Source organism: Pimephales promelas, chromosome 16 (genome assembly GCF_988280905.1).
Source record: "Pimephales promelas chromosome 16, fPimPro1.hap1.1, whole genome shotgun sequence".
In the NCBI taxonomy this organism is placed as follows: Eukaryota; Metazoa; Chordata; class Actinopteri; order Cypriniformes; family Leuciscidae; genus Pimephales; species Pimephales promelas.
The window spans coordinates 18531554-18555782 of NC_142784.1; the positions used below are offsets into that span (position 1 = coordinate 18531554).

The 24229-nt window shown below is 38.7% G+C and overlaps 1 protein-coding gene across 13 annotated transcripts in view; it reads left to right on the forward strand.

The window, feature by feature from the left end:
• msi2b (musashi RNA-binding protein 2b) overlaps window positions 1-24229 on the forward strand; it is a 269238-nt gene that overhangs the window by 131608 nt on the left and 113401 nt on the right. For all 13 annotated transcript variants that reach the window (XM_089121137.1, XM_089121136.1, XM_089121138.1 and 10 more), the window contains exon 7: window positions 6165-6213. In XM_089121137.1, the coding sequence (XP_088977263.1) occupies window positions 6165-6213 (49 nt within the window). The remainder of the gene's footprint in view (window positions 1-6164; window positions 6214-24229) is intronic.

Sequence of the window (24229 nt, forward strand, 5' to 3'; positions counted from 1 at the left end):
AGTTATCAGAGCTGCAGGTGTAGACATTGGATATCAGAAGGTAATAAATATCAGGTTTAGACCTGTGTTTTAATGCTTTTGATATATCAGAGCAGCTATTCTCATCAATTATGGATTGGTGAACCTTAACCACAAATGCCCATTCCTTGGGAAAATGAGAAAATGTCTCCTTAGAGGCAGCACTTCATTATTAAATGGCTTTTGGTGGTTGGATGGCCAAATGTTTTAAGAATCTAAGTGACTTTGTCAAGCGAGGACAGATTGTTGGCGTTTTTTAAAGGTTGTGGTAATCTTTATTTTCAGGGGGAAAATGTGAAAAATGATCTGATCGCAGAAAAGAATTTCCTCAGACAGCATTGAGTTTTTTTTTTTTTTACACTGAACTCTAGGAGAGCTTTCTTTTTTAAGTCCATCTTTTCTTTTTATTGTGTTGTTTTGTTCCGGCGTACATTAATTGCATTGTTTTTCTGCCAGCATGAGTGTAGCCCAGAGCAGTGCATTTAATCACCAGTGCTAAAAGTGAATGAAGCATGCGCTCAAGACACGGCCACAAGCGATTCCTCTGCACTCAGTTACCGGCCAGATCAGTGCGAAATTACGAATGAAAAGAAAGTGACTCCTCAAAATTAGCGGTGCCGAAACCCGATCCATCGTCCTTGAGCGGAAAAGAGAGCTTGGCTTCTTAAGCATTGATTTTTCCAGCTAAAGAAAAGTGCAATAACAAATGAGAAGGGGGGGAAAGAAGCGGGGAGCCGTGGGCTGGAGGGTGTCTGCGGTAGATGAGGGAGTAGATTCTGCAGCCGACGCTGACTGTCACTTCCAATTCCGTTATGCAAATAAATGTCTCCCCTTCCACCCAGCCGTGGTGCTAAATGAGACCTGCCTTTGAATATCCATTTCCTTGTCTGCCACTGTTTATTTTTGATCGCCGGGGTTGTTTGCTGGATCACATTCGCGTAAACACACGTGCATGTGTATGATCAGGCGCTGAGATGCATTCAGACTTCTCCCTCATGTAACAAATGTGCTATTGATCCACCTGTGTGTCCTGAATCTGCAGACACATGTTTACTTGGACTCTTTCATCTGGTTTACCGCTTTGGCCAGATAATTTGTCAATATAGCAGGTTGTTTGTGATTGCCGCCGAATCTCAAGATGTTAATAGTTGTTGGAAACACTGTTTGTTAAGACAGGATGTATATATATATATATACTGTATATATACATATATATAGGTTATCGAGTCTTCCCTATACCTAGAGAATTCCCTATCCCTAGTGAGCGCCCCCTGCAGGCCTCACCAACACCTTTTCCAGCAGCAACCTGGTTTTCTCAGGTCTCCCATCCAGGTACTAGCCAGGGTCAACCCTGCTTAGCTTCTGTGAGCAACCTGTCTTGGGCTACAGGGTGATATGGCTGCTGGAGATATATATATATATATATATATATATATATATATATATATATATACAGTATATATATATATATATATATATATATATATACAGTATATATATATATATATATATATATATATACAGTATATATATATATATATATATATATATACAGTATATATATATATATATATATATATATATATATTGAAGAGTTCAGATGCAAAAGCCTCTAAGTGCCATTTGAAATTTTCTTCTAGAATGATAATTTTTTATCAAGCTTGTATATTTAAGTTCAGTGATTTCACTTAAATGGCAATGAGAATTACCTATTAATTGTTATTTAAGTGAAATTACTGAACTTAAATATACAAGTTTGATAAAAATCATCATTAAAGAAGAAATTTTCAAATGGCTTTTAGAGGCTTTTGCATCTGAACTCTTCATATATATATACTGTATATATAGATTGATAGATTGATAGAATTTTATTTGTTGAAAGTTATTTCCATTTAAAATTTGTTGTAAGAATGCCATTAAAGGCTCTACTGGAAACTCTGTGAGAAATTGTGTGAAATTGTCAGTTTGTATTTCCCATCCTCTCTGTTTTCTGTAAATGCTTTGAGTAAGAAAACCCACTGATGCTTTTGTCCCCTGATAAATAATTCAATGTGTCTGATTAAAAATGTTTGCAGCATGTGTTTTGAAGATTTCTGCCATGGTGTGACAGACACGCACACGTTTGTTTGACATGAGGAGAAAGGTGGAGTCTGTTTTTCTTTCCTTACTGCCTGAGATTTAGTGAACGGTGATATGGCAGGTGGTAGATTCCACTCCCTGGCGGCTGAGTGAATTTAACCAAGTGTTGGATTGCGTTCTCTCCATCCCTCGCCTACATGTAAACACAATCTCCCCCTGTCTGACTGCACTTCCACCGGCTTGTATTCCCCCCTGTCCTCCCGCTGATGCCTTCCACAGTTAATAAAAAAATGGCCCCACAGACTTTCCAATTATATTTCTTACTTAAATGAAAACTGTTTTGCACAGCTGTCATACAGGAACCCACCAATCTTAACTGCAGCATGTTTATAGCAGTGAGCTAACCATCAAGCTTCTTGATAGCTGCCATTGTTATTATTTTTTTTTGTGAAAACATTTTAAAATAGAGCTTTTATTTGATTATATATCTAAATAAATGCCATTTCTATATTGATTCTCCCAACAAACAAAGACAAACGTATCTCTTTACCCTACCAATGGGAAACAGGGTGAGTGCATTTGATTTTTTTTTTTTTTTTTTTTTTTTGAGTGACTCTATTGATGCAAAAATGCTTTACTTTAGTTGCAAACATGTTTTTGCTTGTTGTTTTAAGGTCAGTTAGTGTTTGGCCCCTGGTTAACTCCAATGCATGTTGTGTTCTCTGGCAATATGAGGTCACAACACCCGTGTGCTTTTCTTCATAACAGTCCCGCTATAAAAGCCATAAAGAGCTGTGTCTCAGAGGGCTGAATGTACGGCCCCTGCTAATAAGAAGCATAAATCTCAAGGCAAGCTACAGTTGGCTTTGGCAAACTACATTTAAACGCAGTTTTATCGACACTCAGACAGGACCTGCCCCTTCCATGCCTGTCATAAAACCGGCATTAGCGTGGCATTTACTCATTGTGCCGGGTGCACGGCGCATATTAGCTACTGCCCAAGCTAAGGACGGCCAGTAAAAAGGCCACTTGTTCAGTCAATTATCAGTAATGGTGTTTAATAGCAAAGTAGCTCGACCACCTAGGGTGTGCCAGGGGGGCTTTTAATGGCACCATCCCCTTGGGCCTGGCGAGAATTTGCACAATTTGCCATCCTGCATCCTTCCAGTCGCTGCGGTTGGCTAATTAATTCCCCACCACATCAGAGCGCTGTAAGGCCACTTGTTTCGCATCGATCGGCGCGCAGCTAGCCTGGGGTCCCGCAACCCCCGCGGCCCCTCTGAGTCTCGGGCATAGGCACAAGAGCTAACAAGTAAAGGTCGAGGCCATTTTAAATGCGCCACCGTCGCATATGCAAGCGCCATTAGCCTCGCAGACTCTCCGGAACCTTCTGCCACCCCTCTAAGAGGGCTTGAAATGCCCTTTCCTCTCCCCTGCTGCGTTACTGGATAGGACGAACTCTAAGAAGAGCTTTCTGTTCTTTTCCATGAATCTAGTCCGCCCTTTTTACCTCATTTCTCTCGGTGAATAAAAAAGCAGGACTGTTATCTGTGGGGGCCGCCCGGCCCCCTTACATACAGAAGAGACGGCTATTATCCCTCAGGCTTTTATTTCACAGAAGGAGGAGAGAGCGGACCCACGATTAGGAACAGACTGGGTGTGGGACCGCACTCACCTTTGTGCCGTGTCTGTATATTGTGTGCCCTCAAGAGCTTCTTATCCCACAATCTGATGGCCGCTGGCAGGCTGAATCTATCCTTGAATACACATCCCCTTATTGAAAGTCTGAATGGGTCAGGGTGGTTTCAAGGCAGCAAAGCAGGACTGGAAGTGTGAAGTTGTGCATGAGGTCATCGAGTATAAAGGGAGAGCTTTTGAGAAGAGGAAACAAATTTAAGCCTATAATAAACTTAAAATTGAAACCTATCATATTATAGATTATATATGTGATGGACAGACACAACTTTTCAGATTAATTGTATATATCACTAGTGTTGTTCTCAGACTTCATGTGCCAAAGACTAAGGAAAAGATGGCGGAGGGCGAGAGAGAGACTTTAGGCTGGTTATGAGGAGAGACAGCTACATATGAGCCTGAGTATAGAGCTGTCTCCTCCCATCATGCCTTAGTGCAGCTGTAGTCAAGGGTCTCTCCTCTTTCTGGACAAAACGAAATGCTCGTGCTACAGGCCTATGAACTTGCATCCATTAGGCAGGGACAACATAATTACAGATCCAGCACACATTGCTGTGATTGTGAAAGGGAGGCATGATGGTTTATATTCCCACATTACAATATCACACGGTTCTTCTCACTGTCAATGCTAGGAGGAGTTTCTCAGAAAAATCCATTTACATCAAAATTTGCGTTAGATGCTACTATGTATTAATTAAAAATACTGTGCAAGAGAAAACCAGTATTGTCAAGAAACCAACAATTTGGTTTTCAAACACTTTTTAAAAGAATAAACTGTATTTTTCATCATAATAATCCCAAATGTAATTGAATAACAAATTAAATAATTATTGAATAGTATATTGTAACTGAAAAACTGAGTGGGAAAACGTTCCTCATTTATTAACTGTATTTTAGTCTTTATTTTTTACTTGCATGCTGAAATACATGCGGTGTACTTTTTTATGATTGCTCTGAAAAAAACAAACATTTCAGAGCAATTATAAATATCAAGATATATATATCAAATATTTCCAAAAGCATGGATAATACAGGTTTTTTAACATTTAATCAGCAGTTATTGTACATTGTATTTTTTTTTTCAATGCCGATGAGGCTAATACTTGCTTTCAGATAACCCATCGCTTATGAAACGTGTTCCTCTGAACATGAAGCACAGTTTTCAGAGGAACATAAATATGCAGTGAGTGATAGCAGAGGAGAACAGATTTCCCTTAGCCTGTATGAGAGCACCAGTCAGTGTGATCTTTATTGGAAGTGATTGAGGGTGATGAGGAACTCTAAAGCTTGCAGCTCTATTGTTCTCTATGGGGCTGAGTGACTGATGGCTCCTTTTGTGGAGCGAAGGTGTTTTTCCAACCGCCTGTACTTTAGGGCTAATCTCAGAGACCTCTGCAAGGAATAGTGGAGTGTGTGTGGTTACGCCTGGCATGGCATGCACTTTTTTTGCATTAATTAATTTGTGTGCATGTCTTTAATGTGAAAGAAGTTGAAACTAGCAGGATCAGTTGTATTGTGGGATGTGTGTGTGTGTGTGTGTGTGTTTTGAGGGCTATGGCTGGATGCACTCTGAAGTGTGCCCTTGCAGACAGGGTTTTCCTCAAGGATGAGCAGGCCTCTGTCAGGGTCAGACAGGATGGTACCCTTGGGTCCGTGGAGGGATATCATTCCTCACAGAACATGGCCATGAGCAGCTTTCAGATCTGTGTGCGTGTGTAAATGCTTTTAGGCTCCAGTGGTTATCTATTTAAGTAGTGGTGAATAACGTATTAATAATAGCTGTTGTTGAATACCTCAAATTCCACAGCAATGTAGGATCATTGATACCCATTTAGACAGAAAAGCAAAAAATAACATGCACAGCCCTTTATTTCCCTGCTGAAAAAAAAAATATTTTAACCAACCTAAAATCGTTTGATGGTCTTAACTGGTTTAAGCTAGTCTAATGATGATCTTCACACTGGTTTAAGCTTGTCTAATGCTTACCAGCTTTGCTAACCCAGCAAGTGCTAAAACCAAGCCGGGAGTCATAGCAATCCAGCTTTGACTGGTTAACTGCTCTTTCAGCTAATAGTATTAGTATAAAGTAGTACATTTATAAAATATTTCTTTTTGTTATGAGGAGAAAATTCTTCAAAGTGTTAATTTTGTCAGAATCTGCTGTCCATTAAACTTCTTTTAAATCCCACATTAAATCCCTTTAAAAGGAATTGCTATATTCTGTTGATGCTTGTGAAAAGTATTCAAGTAAGCAATATTAACATAACATTGATGCTACTAAATTTAATGGGTCCGGTATTGTTACAAGTCTTTTTAGTGTGAATTTCAGTACATTTGGCATTACTAATATTTTCTTCTCTGTTCTCTTTTAGGTAGAAGATGCTATGCTTATGTTTGATAAAACTACAAATAGACATAGAGGTAAGTGCCCATTTGTTTTCTGTCTCTGTGTGTATCTGTGCTTTTGCATGCATGTGTGAGTAATGTTATTATGAATGTCCTTCAGTTAGACTGTCCCGGTAGTCGTGCAGTTCACAGTTGTGCTCTGAAGACATTGAAGCGTGAGTTTTCTGTATGAGTAGAGGAGCCCCTGTGCTGCGTGTTACATTATAGCATTATATCTTCAAGGACGTTTCATTTGAGCCCTGAAGGTCAAGGCTAATATGGTCCAATAAAAGAGCAGCGATTTCCACTGCAGCAGCCAATCCATCGACTCTGTTTGATTAGTCCGACATTCACCATTGGATGCGCAGGGTGGATTGTTTCTCGGTCATGTTCGCTCACGCCTGTAGGCTTGTGAGAAATGTCCAATACCTTCAGACTTATGATATACTGGACTTGAGGTTATTGCTCACTTGAGCGAGGTTTCTGTTACTTTATTTGTGAGACTTTTTTTTTTTTTTTGAGAAAGAATGAGCTTAGTGGAACCTTAAAGGGATTTGGGGTGATATTTTGTCTTTCCATATACGTGTAGGTGTGATTTACTCCATCAAACTTTTTCACTTAAAGGAGATGAGAAACGTGGAGATAAGAGGCCCTTTCTAAAAGAAGAAATTGAGGAAACAGGGTGAGAGGTAGAGAAGATACGATGAAAAGGGAAATGAGGATAGGGAGAAGAAATGAGAAAGAGTGTGAGAAATTATCATGGAAGGAGAAATTAGGGGATGAGATGAGGAAAATTTCGAGGGGCAATGAAAATTTTGGTGAAAAGAAGAAAAACAAGGGGATGAGAAGAGAAATAAGTAGATAAGAGAATGGAAGTAGGGGGAGCGAATGAGAAACAAGGAGAAATAAGAGAAGGACACAACTAAAATTGGAAGCATGAAAAAAGAAATAAGGGGAGGAGAGAAGAGAAATGGGTAGAGGCAATGAGAAATTAAGGGAGAAGAGAAGAGAATTGGGGAAAATGAAGGAGAAACAAAGGGAAGTAGAGAAGAAAAATGAGCTGTAAAGGAGAAATGAGGCGAGGAGAAAAGAGAAATGTGGGGAGCGAATGAGAAATGAAAGAAGAGAGAATGAGAAATCATGGAAGGAGAAATTAGGGGATGAGATGAGGGAAATTTTGAGGGGGAATGATAATTTAGGTGAAAAGAAGAAAGATAGGGGGATGAGAAGAGAAATAAGGACATGAGTGATTAGAAATGGGGGGAGATAGGTGAAATAGGAAGATCGAATGAGAAACGAGAAGGACGCAACTAAAATTGGAAGCATAAAAGAGAAATAAGGGGAGGAGAGAAGAGAAATTGGGAGAGGGAATGAGAAATAAAGAGAGGAAGAGAAATGGGGAACGTGAAGGAGAAACAAAGGGAAGTAGACAAGAAAAATGAGATGTATAGGAGAAATGAGGCGAGGAGAACAAGAGAAATGTGGAGAACAAGAGAACAAAAGGAAATAAGTGTAGAAAGGAGAAATGAGCTTTTGAGAACAGAAGTGAGAGTAGTGGTGGTCTTTGGTCAGTGTTGCGTCGGCTTTATCCAGCTCTTATCCCAGTCTTACTGTGTGGCTTTAGGAGCGCAGGACATTATAAAGGTGAGCGCGGCTTTAACTGACAGCCTGAGAGAGGGAGAAGAGGAAGCTGAGAAATAGCTAGCAGCTTCATGCTACAGTGTTCACAGGTATAGCATCCCCATGAAAGCCAAGAGAGAGATTCTTAGCCTTGAGTGGCCTTTGTGTGGGCTGAATGAAGAGGCCGAGGAGCAGCGCTGTGTCTTTTATGCTGTATAAGTGGCTTTCAGCGCTCCCAGATGGGCAGGTTGTGGAAATCAAGTGGACGGTATTAATCTTTCAACCCGAGATATGCCTTTTAATCCATATTGGTCATATTTTAAAGGTGAGCGTGTGCGTGTCTGTTTTTGTAAGTTGTGCATCGCGTTTTGTCGCCCCAGAAAAAAAAAAAGAAAAAGACTTCCTGTCCTCCTGGGCGTTGCAACGCTCTCCACTGTGAACAGCCTTATAAGTCACAGTGATCAATCTTACCTTTTGCACGATTAGCGGATAAGCTTTTTTTGAACTACTCCACAACCCCGAGTCAAAAACAGTTCACAGGTGATCACAAATCGGCCGCTTCACCCGAACAGAGCATTTCTAAATGTCAAGTTGGCCTCCAATCCGAAAAAGACGTGTTTTCTTTTTTTAAGTGGAGATCAGAGCATCTAACAAATACACTCTGTGAACTTTGATCCACACTTTCTTGTGTTTCTCTGTTTCGCCTGTCCCCTGACGCCCCGGTCTGGGTGCTCGTACATGCTCTTGTAAATACTCCCATAGGGCATAGTGTCCGTATCTATAGGAACGAAGGGGGCTGAGAGCGTTTTCGAGGAGCCATGGCTCTCTGGAGAGCCCAAACTGTGTTCGAGAGAACAGGCAGGTCGAAGTTAAGGTGGAAGAGCGTCTGTTTAGCGCAAGCTTCTGCCCCTTGTGGGAAAGAAACACTATTATTCTCAAATCCTTGCGGATGTAGCAAAGAGCAGCGAGGTCGTAAATGAGACTAGCTGCCTTTAAACACAGCGCTGGTGAACACCAAATGCCAAACATTGCTGTCAACAACCAGCCATTTCCATTAAAGATCTTGCACGCTTTTCAAAGAATTCCCTCACAATAGCGCAGCAATTAACAATAGCCGCTTGCGGATGTGTTCTTCTCTTTTGTTTCCTTGCCGGTCGGAATATGTGTGATTGTCTTTTTGTTTATCCATGTCCCCCTTGTTAATTTTTTTTCTTTCCAATGGTATCTTCTGCTAAACGAGGTGTCGTGGGGGTCACCGGTTTTAATAGCCTCACAGCAATTACTTTACGTGGCGGAGGCTTCGACTGAAATTAAGTGGTCAACTGGACGGTAATGGGAAGGCAGAGAGAGACATTTACAATAGTTTTTGAAGATTAATGTTTTAAATGAATGTTGTTGGTTTTTTTTTTCTCCTGAAAGAAACCTCTGTTTGTAAAGATAAAGGGCAAATATGCAGTGAATTGTCAGTGCTGTTGCCTGGTTGTTTGCACACATGCTCCAGCCACAGTCACGGCTTTCAGATCACAGTCCCTAGATCACTAGAAATATTTTTTTTAATGTTTCAATTCAACAACTTTAAGTTTATTTTTATTACAAGGACGGTGCATATTAACATGACAAATCAAAATATGCCAGAGTTAGCCAAATGGCTAGTTTTCATCTGCAGTCCTGGGCCAGATGTACAATAGGCAACCTAAAAATACAATATAAATACAACAAATATAATTAAAACATAACAAACCAAAACAACTACACAAAAAAAAAAACAACAACAATAGAATAAAAAATCAATGTAGACATATTTGCACGCTAAAAAGCCACATTTTAAAAGAAGAACGAAATTCATTATAACTATTTAATTCTCTAACAGACGTTGGGATGTCATTCCATTCTTTTGAGGCTTTAATAGAGAAGGCAGATTAACTAAAAACAGTTTTCCTAAAAGTAATAACACAGTCCCTTCTAAGGGAACCTCTAGTGAGACGACTATTAACCGACCTTAAACTCACAAACTCACTAAGAGGTGGTGGGGCCAGGCCATTTAGAATAAAGTACCCCATAAACCTCCATTATATGACTGACAGACAAGAACGGTTTGACCTAAAAATATCAAAATTGAAAATACTGTGGAAACAAAGACATCTTGGATGCCCTTGAGGTAAGCTAAAACATATCAAAAATTAATTTCAAAGTGATATTTTTTACATTTTTTTTAAAGCTGTATATCTTTTTCTAAATTTAGCATTTTTGTATTTCATATTTCATTATTTATTTTAGATTTTGCATTTTTATTTAATAACCATTCAATTTAGTAAAAATTTATTGGGCAAAGATTTAAGTGACTAATTTAATAAATATTTTTATAACAGTTCAACTTAACGATTTAAATGAAAAACATTTTCTGATGTAAATTTTATAATTAATTATTTGATTTAGAGTTGTTTGTATTCAATAACAATTTAAGTTTATTTATTTATTTATTTGGGCTGTTTTGACAATGTAACCATTCGTTATAGATATATATCGTTATATCAATGTGCTCATGTGGAACTTTAGAGTTTGAATTTCAGTGGTGTTGTGTCTCCATTCCCCCCACCATTCCCTGTTCTCTCTCTACTTTGACTCTCGATCAAAAAATGGAAAACTGCCCCCTTTAAACACGCCTAAAAAACATTTGCAACATTGATTGATGGCGTTGGAGGAAAGGACCAGTGTGTTAAACACAAAATAAAAAGACAGACAATCACATCACTTCCTGTCCCCTCCTCTGCAGCACAAGACAGTCTCACACTCGGATGTATTACTGTCATCATCTCGACTGTATGCCTGTAACTGTGTGTGCGAGAGAGAGAGAGAGAGATGCTAGTGGATGTCAGAGGACAGACGTAGAGACAGACAGTCTCTAATCCTCCGCAGTCTGTCTGTCTTCACACCCCCCTGCAAGACTATTCGACACTGTCCTTCAGCTCAGAGGGGACGAACATGCGGCAGCTAAAAGACGCTCTCTATTTATCCCCCTCTCTGCTCTCCTTCTCTCGTGAAAAGGGCGTTAGCCGTGCCAGAAAGAGAGGACAACAGCCAAGGTCTCGCATTCAAAGAGAGAGAGTGAGAATGATTGTGGTGGAGATTGAACTGAATGGCAGCAGAAATGCCAATAAAGTCTGTCCTTTTTTTTTTTGCTGTGTCTGGAAAGGCTTTTGGCCCCATATACACACTCACACTCCATCAGGGCATATTTTAGTCTCCTCATCTTTTATCTCTTCTCTCTCTGCCTGTCTGTCTCTCTCTCCCTTTCTGCTGCTTTTTTCTTCTCTCGCTGAACAAGTCTCAAGTGAATACGCTACATCTGTGCTTCACAAAATGAGAAACAAAGTCTGTGCTGCGCTAGCCTGCCCGAGCCTGATTTTTTACACACCTTAGCACAATTCTGCTCTGATAATCTCAGCGCTGAACATTCATCAGTCTGACTGTAGAGACACTTCCTTTGTCATCCAGGAAGCTCAACTAAATAATGGGCATGTGCATTATGGTCATTTCAACCACTTGGAGAGCTCGACAGATTAATCAGATCAGTGGGGTGATGGTCAATGTACTATACACATGCCTCAGATGAACTTCTCGGGCCATTGCGATTGAATTGCAAATTTCTGTTTTTCTCCTCCTGTGTTGTGGTCATCGTTCCAAGTCTGTATGCTGGTCATGTATAATTGTTTGTGGAACACAAAATTAGCTTCATTCTATCTTTTTTTAGTACATTTCTTTATCCATACATGTTCGTTGTGACTACAGATGTCCAAAAGGCTTCATAAAGTGCAAAGAAACATTATAAGCATAGTCCATATTACCCATGTTCAGAGGTCCTGTCCACATACCCACATTTGACCACTTGTCGTCTTGCATGACGTGTTTTTTTTTTATTCGGCTCAAATGTTCAGTACCACTCTGAAGCGTCAATCGAGATGAGTGTGTGTCAATGCTATTGAGTTTTGGCGCTTTTAAGGCCTGGGACAGTCTTACACACTTAGGCTATGTTTACACGGAAACGATTCTGAAGAGAAAACGCAAAAGTGGCGTTGCGTCATCACTTTTTATTCTGCGTTTTGTGTGGGAAATCCGCGTGCAAATGGTGACGCAAAAGTGTGTGAAATTCAATGTAGTATGCACTTCAGGTGGCTAGGAGTGCATACTACAACAACACCTAGTCCACGCACCTGCGTACAACCTTCACTGTCAAGCAGACTTTTGCGTTTTTACCGTATACACGGGAATGCGGAGGTGGAGCGTTTTTAAGATTTCCACTCTGGAGGGTGGTTTCACTTTTTTGCGTTTTTAAGCCTCAAAAACGCCGTCGCCGTGTAAACGAAAGGCACATCCGATAAAATATTTTTACGTTTTCACCCGCGAGCGTTCTCGTAGAAACAGGGCCTTACTTACACACTTTAAAGTAGCCAAGACCGAAAGTGTAGATGGTTAGAAAAGGCCGACATGTAGAGTCTTCAGAAGCAATCTAGTGTTTTTTTGCATCAATGTACCAGTGATGATATACAGCCATAATTTTTTGCAGTTTGAGAGGTCTGGTTTGAGGAGGAGATTAGAAATGAATGACTCAAATTGTATGCTTACATGCACATATATATATATATATATATATATGTTTGTATATATATGTGTGTATGTATATATATATATATATATATACTATGCATGTTTTTGTTGCATTGCAATAGAGCTGCAATACCAATCAGATTTTATTAAAGTTTTTTATTACAAATTTTATTATCACCCAAAATGTGTCCATAAATAACTATGTAGTTACAAATTTCCATTAGACTTCCAAGTAGTCAAATATTTGTGCAAAGTCCTGCTCTTCTCTAAGCACAAGGAGCATGTGAACAATTGCTCAGATTTGATGAATTTGTATAATGGGTGTCTTTCCCAGACCTGACAGAGTAAAAGAGTTTTAAAGGGACAAAATGAAATAATAAGTGGAAGCTCTTCAGTTGTGGATGGCTTTTTCTGGCGTGGAATATTGCTGGTGTGGCATTTCAAGAGGGTTCATTACTGTTGTTGCCAGCTAACGATGCCCCTCATTGTCATTTAATAGGCTGTGCAAACAGATGTGTCCCTCCAAAATCAAATGTTTGTCTTTCTACATTGCTGACCGGAGCACTGTGCGTTGTATCATTCTTTGTTTGTGTACATAATAGAGAGTTTGCGCATGTGATCATGCCAGTTTTCTATCTTGTGTGCTTGCATGCGTTCAGAGATATGTTTATATGTTAGCGTATCTGTGTTTTTGCATGTGCAAGTACCGAGAAAAGATACAATTCGACATCTTTCACATCCCGCCAAGTGGATTTCTGCTTTTGTTAATATTTCATCTTCAGATAATAATAAATGATATGATGAAATCAGCTGAAAGAGTGCTGTGTTCTGCAGATAAGAAGACAGAGTTTTACAAGATCAATATGAAATGATAAAAACTTCACGATCAAGGTTAGTCAAATCGCTCCCAGAGTGAAGTGCTGCATTTTGTTTTTTTTTTGCCTTTTCCCTTTGATCTGTGTTCCCGGTGGAAATGCAGCTTGGTTGATTTTTACGTCTCGTTCCTGAACACACCCTACAAGTTGTACCTGAACGCTATACATACTGTGCGTTTTGTCAGATGAACTCATGACACTTTTCATCCGCAGTTTTGAAGCAGATTTTGATAGCTTAATGATCTGTTAACATCTCTCGCTTTTAATAAATACCGTAAAACAAACATTTGCGGCAGAATCCCGCTCAGGCTCATGTGCTGAGGAGTTTTTCTGTCGAGCAGACAGCAGTTGAGGTTGTTGATCGAGAGATAAAATACAATAGCATATGCATGCATATGGTATTAGTTATGTGAGGTGCATATATACACGGCTGTACAAAAGTCTTAGGCATGTTGGTGTTTTCACGCAAAAAAATATTTTAAGACAGTTATTTAGATATCCTACTGTAGTGTCAGTAGGAAATATCTGTTTACATTTCCAAGTTTTCCTTTTGCCACTGCGGAGGCAGTGTGATACTTTGGACAATGTTCTGCTGGGAAATAGGGCTGGGTATCGATTCAGATTCTCAAATTCGATTCGATTTTCGATTCTCGATTCGACTATAATGGATATAGATGTAACGCAAATCCTATATATATATATATATATATATATATATATATATATATATAAAAATAAGTGGTTAATTATTACAAATAAATTAAGATCCACAAACCTGTATATATAACTCTTTTTATTTTAGGTACACTATACACTAAATGCATACAATGAATAGACAGGATTTTTATGCAAGATGCAAAATTGATGCTGAAAATTGGACAAGTCAGAAGAGTCGCGAGCCTTGATCAAATAGGATCAGGTTATTTTCTGTTTAAGATAGATGGATAATTAAATACTTTTTTTTAGACAATTTTTTATTACATTGATCTCACCTAAATGTTTGTTTTTACAATGGGTTTTTTTTTGTTAAGAGTTTATGTAACACATGGAAGCTTGATTTCAATCTTTGAATTAAATTGAAAAAAAATAGCACAAATAAATGCAATAGAATAAAGACACAATTAAAGGGACATACGTTTTTTGGGTAGGTCAGAAATACTACAGAAACTGAATAAATTAATCCAATTTAAAATAACACTGGATAGTCTTTTAGTCCAGACTGAATTAAATACATTGGCTATTAATTCTGATTCCTAACAATTAATGCTATTTTATGTTGTTTTGACAACAAAATTAATGAGGCACACAAATGGCTGCGTTCACTTTAAGATGTTTAATCCGTTACTGTTTCATTATACTGTCTCACACACGCGTTGTATGCTTATTTAAGACTTAACCGACTGTCTTAACGAGGTTTCTCACCAAGACCAGAGTTTTGACATACGTTTGCGTGTTTTAAACTGCTAAAGCGATATAATCCACAAAAAAGAACTTTTGTTACTGGCGAGCTGTTTGTGAGGCGGATTTAGGCTTTACTGTATGTGCACGCAGTAAAAAACATCTCTTTTGAAAATTGAAACTGGTAAAACTTAAAAAGACATGAAAATGATGAATGTTAGTTACGATGTGATGCTGGCCCGATTGTGCAAGTGCATATTCTGTCATGTCCCGACTCCTAAACACGAGTGTGTATCGACGCCTGGAGCATTTGACTTGCCTTGATGTGCCGAGAGAGAAGACACGGCAGCACCGCGAGCCTTGAATATGGAAAAAAATTGATTCGGTGGCCGTTGAGAATAGATTTTGAATCGACCACATTTTGAAATATGATTAATCGAATAATCTATTTATTTTTTTGCCCAGCCTTTCTGGGAAACCTTGTCTCCTGCCATCAGTATGTGGATGTTACTTTAACACGTACCACCTACCTAACTAAGCATCGTTTCAGACCATGTACACCCTTTCATTTAAACGGTGTTCCCTGGTGGCTGTGGCCTCTTTCAGCAGGATAATGTGCCCTACCACAAAGCTAAAAAGCACAAAGCAAACTGGAATGGGTTGAGGAGCACAACGAGTGTGAGGTGTTGACTTGGCCTCCAAATTTCCCAGATCTAAATCCAATCGAGCATCTGTGGGATGTGCTGAACAAACAAGTCCGATCCATGGAGGTCCCACCTCACAACTTACAGGACTTAAAGGATCTGCTGCCAACATCTTTGTGCCAGATACCACAACACACCTTCATTGGTCTAGTGGAGTCCATGCCTCGACAGCTCAGGGCTGTTTTGGCAGCAAAAGGGGGACTAACACAATATTACAATAACACACACACACACAAACATATATATATATATATATACTATGTATGTATGTGCATGGTAAATTTTGCAAGAAGTAAACAACACTGGTCCAGAAGCACTTCCTGTTTCAGTTTTTTAACACTACATAAAAGCTGGGAACATATAAAACTGAATCAAAAAGTTAAACAAACATCTTTAAGATGTTTTCTTTACATGTGAAATAAAGAAAACAGTTACAAACTGAAACAGGAAGTGTTTCTGGACCAGTGTTGTTTACATCTTGCAAAATGGTCTATACACAAATCCGCCGCAAACTCTATGGGCGCCGCCATCTTGCCTGCCGCCATTACTCTGTGCCTGCTAAGGGGGACGGCGTGACACTTGCCAGTGCCCTCTAATGACATTTCAATGAAAGCTGATCGTGCTCATGAAAGAAAATGTCTGGTGAAAGGGAACATTGGGTAGATGATGTTAGGTAGTGGCCAAAACGTACTGATAAAGGTAATTTATTGACAACATAATGTATTAATGTAAAAATGCGTCAGCCAAATGTAATGTAATGTAAATAAGACGTGTATTAATTGATGATAACAATAAAACCGAACGCTATCATTACTAGCTGTGTTGCTAATAACAGTCCCTCCAGAAAAACGCGATTATGCGATCGCTGAATTCAATGCAAAATCAGCCAAAGTCCGCATATTTATGCGGGGGCCGCATTTTTTCAAATACGCCGCACTTTCGCCGCATAAATTGCCGATTTCCGTGCAAAATATGCGGGGTTTGCATAATTTCATAATCCTCGCATTTTCGTTGCAAAAAAAAGTCACATGTATCTTAGCAGAAAGTTGAAAAATGTTGCGTTTGCTTCACATAAGAGCAGCCATTTCCCCCTGTTTCCATGGGAACGTTATGAAGTGACGCAATTACGCGACGCCAGACAGACTCACGGAGGCGATTGACATCTCACAAATCGAACTCGTATAACTGTCTGTCGAACGTTCTACTGTCACATCGTTACTTAATAAACAACATAAGATAAAAGTAGTAGCATCAAACAGAAATTACCCGCACACATGGGGTGTTCGACAGTTCAACAGGGAGCGCGCAGCTCTTAAAGGGGCCACACCTTATTTACACTCTTACAGTCTGAAATAAAACAAGATGAGAAATTAAATATTCCCAGCACTTTCTATGATGTAGTATGCTTGTTTATCAAAGGAAGTAATAAGAAATGACTCTTATATTAAGAGGATGTTGGGGGAATCACTTTTTTTCTCTTTTTCATCAAACCGCAATTTTTGCAAGTTCCCTCAATTTTTGTAAATTCCAGCAATTTCATCGCATAAAATTGCATAAATATCCCACATATTCCATCGCATTTTTAAAGAAAACTGGCCGCATAATCAATCAATTTTTGCCCGCAACAATCACAAAAAAAACTCCGTGTTTTTCTGGAAGGACTGAATACTATTATGGTAAATGTTAAATATAAATCGCAAATTTTTTCACAAATTTTTGGAAATTACCACCACAAAATCAGTCATTTTGATCGCAAAAATCACAACAAAAAATCGTGAAATCCTGGAGGGACTGTAATAACAAGCTTCACAAGTTGTTTCCACTACCATTGTTTTGTAGTGATACTATACCCCACAATAATACTAATACTAAGGCGAGACACTACAGGTGTATAGGGTAAAATTTTTAAATACTAGATATCACCATGAAACTTCCTCAGTTGGTTACTTACACAAGTATATAAAAAAAATATGTATGAAATTTGTAGGTTGAATTATGCAAATTAGGCATTATCTCATTAAATATGCAGAATTTTACATATATTTTCGGTATAGGGATTCAGGATGCTTTCATTACCAGGGAAATCAAAATATACTGTCCATAGGCTTAAAAATGTGCTCGCAGTAATGGCGGCGCTGCTTTACTTTGTGTATAGTTAGTCTCAACATTAGCACAATCATGACACCAGCCCTCATTTATTTGTCCACTTTTTCCATTTTTCAGGATGACAACAAAGATACAAACCCTGAAGAACTCATCAATCACGGTCCATTTGCATACAGCAGTCGAGGATGCTTAACTGCAATATTCAGATGGAAAGTCTTAAGTGCAGTTACTTCTCTGTTTACTTGAACGTCTGAGTGATTATTAGCTGCATCCCTGATTGAGCCTGAAGAGGGCTGGCAGGCTCAGATCAGCTGGATGGTGATTGGTAGATGACTCCATTAATTCAGTCTGTCTGACAGAGAGAGAGAACACAACACCCTCCAGTCTCTGGTTGCCTCGGAACAGTCAGGGCTTGATTCGCCACATCATGGTGAAACGTTTTAACAGGTGGTGAGAAGATGGTTGTCAAGCGCTCCGTATAATCTTGACAGACTTAAAAGCATCTAGTTTCATCTGAGAGTTTAAAGTGTTTACATGCATCAGTTATGCTGAATCAATTTAAACACCTCAAACTATGTTCTTTTATCAGACGAATGGTTTATTTGCAGCTTTACATTCTGAATCTCTTCATTCTCTCTTTTAGAAGCTTAGTGAGAACTGATAAATATTATACAGTTTCATAGCACTGATTTATCCCCATCGTCGCCCCCCTGAATCTGTTTTCTGCTCCAATCAATACGGTTTGATTGGACAGAACTATACTGTGTTTGCTGTTTGTGGACGGCACTGTAGAAGGACGTTCTCTAAACCGATCAGGGACATCCTGTGAATCAGCTGTACTTAATCTCTCCCGATCGCGTCTGCTTTCTGCTGACTGTGCTTCGGAAGTGTGGCAATAATGTAGCGCCGAGTGTGTAAACAATGTAAGTACTGTTGATCCGCAGAAGGTCCTTTAAAGCCCACAAAGGTTAGCTGAGTTTGCTTTGGCCTTTTGCGACGTAATGGCAGCAATTTCCACCGGCTTCACGTATGGCACAGCTTCCCATCAGAGATCCCTGAGTAAACCTAATTAGATATAGGCCTACCTTAACCTTTCCTGCTGGCGTGATTTCAAAAAGGGGCCGCACCATTCTCTTCCATTAGCGATTAATATCCTTTCTCCTCGTAGATATCTTTGCGCGATATTAGTGTTTAGCGTAGAATGTCATCGAAATATCATAGTTAATCATACACATTTTCTCAGCACCACGTTTAATTGGAGCTGCTCTAATCACTGTGAGGAGGAAATTATATGTTCAGCTTTCGAGGGAATGACGGAGGCCTGAAACTTCTGAGATGCATTAGGAAGATTTAATAGGGTGTTTCTCCAGCTCCAGGTGCTTTAATGCAGCCTTTCTCAAACTTTTTTCAGTCAGGGCACCTTTCAAAAGTGCATAAAATCTCAAGGCACCCCAGTGTAAAATATAATTTAAAAACACTGCATAACCCAAATTTAAATGCAAATGTCTTGTTTAGTTAGACAGAACAGTAATGAACAGAGCATAATATGAACTGTAAATAACAATAATAATAAAAACTTTATAGCACCTTTAAAAACACAGGTTTGCAAAGTAATTCACAAAATAATTAATCAGAGACACAAATGCCATAAAACCGTAAGAGGTGGACCGCCCAATACAAGAACCCAATAACAAATCCAGACCAGGAGAACTCAAATGAAGTGCAGGATGCAGATAAAATAAAATAAAAATCCCCGGCTCTTATGGGGATTTTCTTTTCAAAAAACGATCCATAATGCTGTAACTAAAGTGGCCTAAATTCACGTTTATTTTTACGTTTCTGTCAGTCTGAGGTGTTGCTATAACGCGTTGCTATGGATTGCGTCACTTGCGTCAAGTTGTGTGCGTCTTGCTTCGGTCTTGTGAGACGGATTTTTTTAAGATTAATTTTATATATTTATCTAAAATGAATTTACAATTTTATTAATATGTTCATATGTTTAAAAAGAAGAATGTAAATATGTAAATTCAAATATATTTATATATGAAATGTCAGCTGTTTTTTTTCTGTTTTTTTTTTTTCACATTTTTTTTAGCCTACGTAATTTTTTGGCGGCACCCCTGACACAGCTAGGGGGCACCCCAGTGTGCCGCGGCACCCACTTTGAGAAAGGCTGCTTTAATGATCCGCTAACAGACTAACTTGAAATCATTTTTTAAAATATTTTTATTTGAAGATCACATTAAAACCTTTTCATTTATTCACAGGTTAATTTATTTTGGCAACTTTTTTGCAAGCTATGTTTTTTTTTTAACCTAACTTTAACATTATAAAACTTTTATTTTCATTTCTTTATTTCTTTATTTATAATATGTATATTTTTAAAACAATAAATTAAATGAACAAACTATTTCAATATTTATTGTGTATTAATTTTCAAAAATTGACTACATCATTTACATAACAACAGCAACCAGTTATTAACCAAGACAAACAACCACAACAGTAAATGGATAATAAAAGTGGATAAATATTTTGCAGAGTATTTTTTTTTCAGTCAAGTAATTGTCATATTGCGCAAAAAGTGTAGGATACATAAATAGCTAGCTATAAAAATGTGCCCGAATCTGATATTTTATTACTAAAATTATTACGTTTCCATCCGTCATTTTCACTACAGAATGTTTGTAACAAAATAAGCTACACTGTGTAACTCTTTTAATTTATTCTTAGCTAAAAGCACTTAGTTCTTTCAAAAATATATGTGCTCATTAATGTATATTTACTTCATTCAAGTAATAAAGTATTCTCGTGAGTGTATAATATGCCATTGAAAATACATACGGGAAAAGGGGTCTAATGTCGGTCGCCATGTTGCCCCTCCATCTTGAAAGTACATTAGCCAAAGAGGGACATACCCGTTAATTCAAGCTTCGCCTTTCGCGTTTACATTTGAGTTAACACTCATGGACGAGGTCGAACTGGAAGCCATGTTAATCTTGGACTACATTGGCCACCGTAGGAGTTAAATCGGAATTGAGAGGAACAGAAACTGATATTCACTGGATATATATTTTGAGTAAGGACTGCTAGATGGGGGTAAAAATCACACAGTGTACCTTTAATATGAGAGTATTGTTGAAACATCCGTGACAAAATTCAGTATATCCTTTGGACATTGTTAGTAGACAAGCTACATAAACTCTTTTGAAAGTGTTTCACACATGGCCAAAAGCAGTGTTGTGCCTGAATGCGTTCAATGAACGATAGTGCGCTCTCTCAGTTTGACTTCGTACAAAAGGGTGCCAGATTTCTAAAGAGCCTTCCAGGCGAAAACCCGCCTAAAACACACGTTAACAGGCCTTAATATGTAGCGAAAACACCCAATCTGGCAACACCAGTCAGCAGTGTCGCACCGCAGCTGCCGTCGACAAAGCAGCGAGCGAGGAGGCGTCGCATGATCATTCAAACGGGTTTCATGACAAGGTCAGCGAGGATGGAAGAAATCGTACATTTCTGTGCAAACTTTGCCCGTCGATTAAAATAATTGTTGGCTGTGGTTGTATTATGGGCTGTGGCAATAATAATGATAAAAAAAGAAGCTCGCAACATTTGGAAAAAAAGAACTTTGAATGAACTAGTTCATTTTTTGAAGTATGAACTATGAACTGAACTAGTTCATTTTAAAATGTCTGAACTGAACTTTGAACTAGTTCGTGTAGAAAGTGAACTTTCCCAACACTGGCCGAAAGTGTTGCAAACGTTGCATGCCATCAGTGCCTGTGAAGTGGATTTATTCTTGAAAACATATGCAATGGAAACTCCTTGTCCAGCCTCAATTGGTTCCATTCACAACATTGTCAGTGACAAACTATTTCAGGTCATTTGTCCTCCAATAGACTCTGCCTTCTGGAAATGCTGAAAGGTTCATAAAGCCTCCGTGGTATTGTGACTGGCACAGGGTTTGCTGCAGGTGTGTTGGGGGGTTCAAAGGGGATGAAGAAAGGCCCTTTGAAGCGGCTGAAGTTCATGCGTTGACCTTTAGCAGCCCAGTGTCGGACTCCCTGGAAGCCGAGAGAATGACTGCATAAGCAGGCACACTGCTGACAGAGTGGACCGATGTGGCAGCATTCATGGCGCCAAATTCACAGTGCCTTGTTAAAGACATAAATAGATTAAAAAGAAAGAAAGGAGGAGTGACTTTCTGATCGAGAGGTATTCTAACCTTCAGCACCCCCATTATGAGCAAAGACGTTATCCCTTCTTCATAACGTGATCGTTATGAAGAAGGCGATTCTTCAATTTGTACATCGGCATCATTATGCTGTGCATAACATCATATCAATTTGAGAGCTGAAAATCAGTCAAGATTATTTCAGGCTCTTATATAAGGACGAACATAACTCATTGAGAAGCAGCGATCTGCTAGCTTTCTCTAGAGAAATTTACAGCCAACTATAAAGTGAGAAACACAGAAAATATATCATTTCCATTTTCCCCTCCATCTCTCTTATCACTTAGATTTATCCAAGATGTGCAGAGATATATTGGATCATTTAAAGAGCCCCTATCATAGCATTTGAAATGTTCCTATTTTTGTTTTAGGAGTTCCCAAAAACAGTTTAACATGCATGCAAGGATAAAAAACACTTTATTTGTCTTATAATATGCATTTATTTTTAACTGATTTGCTCACCGACTCCCAAATGATTCGTACAACGACTCATTTTTCCAAACCACTCCTTTGCGTGACGCTAATCTGCGGTGATTGGTCAGATGACAGACCCAGTCAGTAATTGTTTGTTAGCATAACGCATAAACATATTGATAGAGCACTGCAGTACTATAAGACGCTCTATTCTTTATGACAACTCCAATAACAGCGACAAACATTTCACATATTTAAAAAAAATTGACATTGGAGATCTAGAAGCCATGCTGAGCGTAACTTACACACACTCACGCGCACACACATACTTACTGTGCCTTCCCTCTTTGCGCCCCGACGCTACAAAACCGTTCAAAACCCATAAAAGCAACAATTATTAATAATACTTACAGGTTGTGATTCATAGGAGGAAGCTGATCCATATACGCTGGGTAAGTAAGTTACTGAGCCCTCCTTCAGGAACAACCGCTTGCGAATCCACATTTGAATTCATTTATGTTTTTGAACGATTTGTAATTAAAATGATGAGAACACAATCGGGCTGTACTGTTGTGGTATCGTTGTAAATATGAACTCTAACCACCGATTCTTCACATGCTCGTGCCTGGTAAATGAAAACAAAGTGGCTGAACTATCTTTGCATTGTAGAACACAGCGTCTTCTCGACATGATGCTATGATGAAGTATTTGAATGTGTAGACTTCAAGTTTACACTTCCGTCTGCGCGCAGTAACAGTCACGATGTAACAGCTAATGATTCGTTTCAAAAACAATTCTTTTCATAGACTCAGAGTCGACTCTCATTTTTGAAAGACAATAACTTTATATACGGTGCACTTTCAGATATAAATCTTTTGCTGTAGAGCTATATTCCACACCATATGAACAGTCATTTTCAAAAATCCATGAAAGGGGCTCTTTAAAACCAGATACTGATTAGAGAATAGTCAGGATGGATGGTTAGTTATTCAGCAACTGATCGATTGATTAGTAATTGTCTAATGTAAGCGTTTAAAAAATAAATACATAATTCTATTTAGCATAAAAAAGCCATACAATTAGCCTTAGATACATGTTTTCATATTTATCATTTGGATTCATTTTCCTTTATAACTATATCTGAGTATTCTTTAGCAGTAAAAGGTACAACGTGTCCAATAGGATTTAAGTGGAAACTCTCTCAGAGAAGCTGCATCTTCAGATTCATCCCTTTTAAATCACCTCTGTCACAGCCATCAAAGCACCGCTTGTGGATTCATCGCATTCAACAATAACTTTCAACACTGTTAGCCTTTATTTATCCATGGACTTCAATTTGCCTGCTGTGAGCAATGTTCCTGTTATTATGCAAAATCTGACGCCCTCAGTTTTTGAGTAAGGACTTTATAGTTTTGTGCCATAAAATGCTATTTGTTGACTGCATTTCCAGCACGTTTTTGGATTTAGCCAGTTTAGCGCAATTTTTGGCACTGTTAGTCTATACATTCAGACAGTCTGTTTTTTTTTTGCAGCTTTTTGTTTCCTACGTTACTTTTAGCACTCCGTGTTAACAGCTCAGCTTTTAAAAATTCACTTCGAGACTAATTATTCTATGTGAGAAACCCATAAAAGAGTAACTAAACCCTAAACCAACTTTTTTTAGTTAATGATCTGTAAGAAAAGAATGGATCTTTATTAATACCAGTCATTGATGCGAGTAACTTTTGACATTTGTGTATAAAGTGTTTTATTTCTACAATATATGGCGTAAAAACGTCTTAGTGCTGCCCTCTTCAGGTTGAACGGTGGCTACTGCAGTTGAATTTTCCTATTGGATGTTCCGCACTTCGTGACGTACGCAGGTTTCAGCTCACCACGCTCTTGGTACGAGCGGCAGTATAAAAACCAGCTTGTTTCGTCAAAACCACTGTAGCGAGTCAGGGGTTGGAATTGCGAGTATTGAAAACGATCAGGATAGAGTGTTTTAGCATCTTTTTCGTCCCCTCTATCTCCGCTGGGGTCTGGCCACTTTTTCAGGATTTTTCAAATATTGCCAGTGGGTGGAGTCAGGCTCTCACCAGGGGTTTAGTTACCCT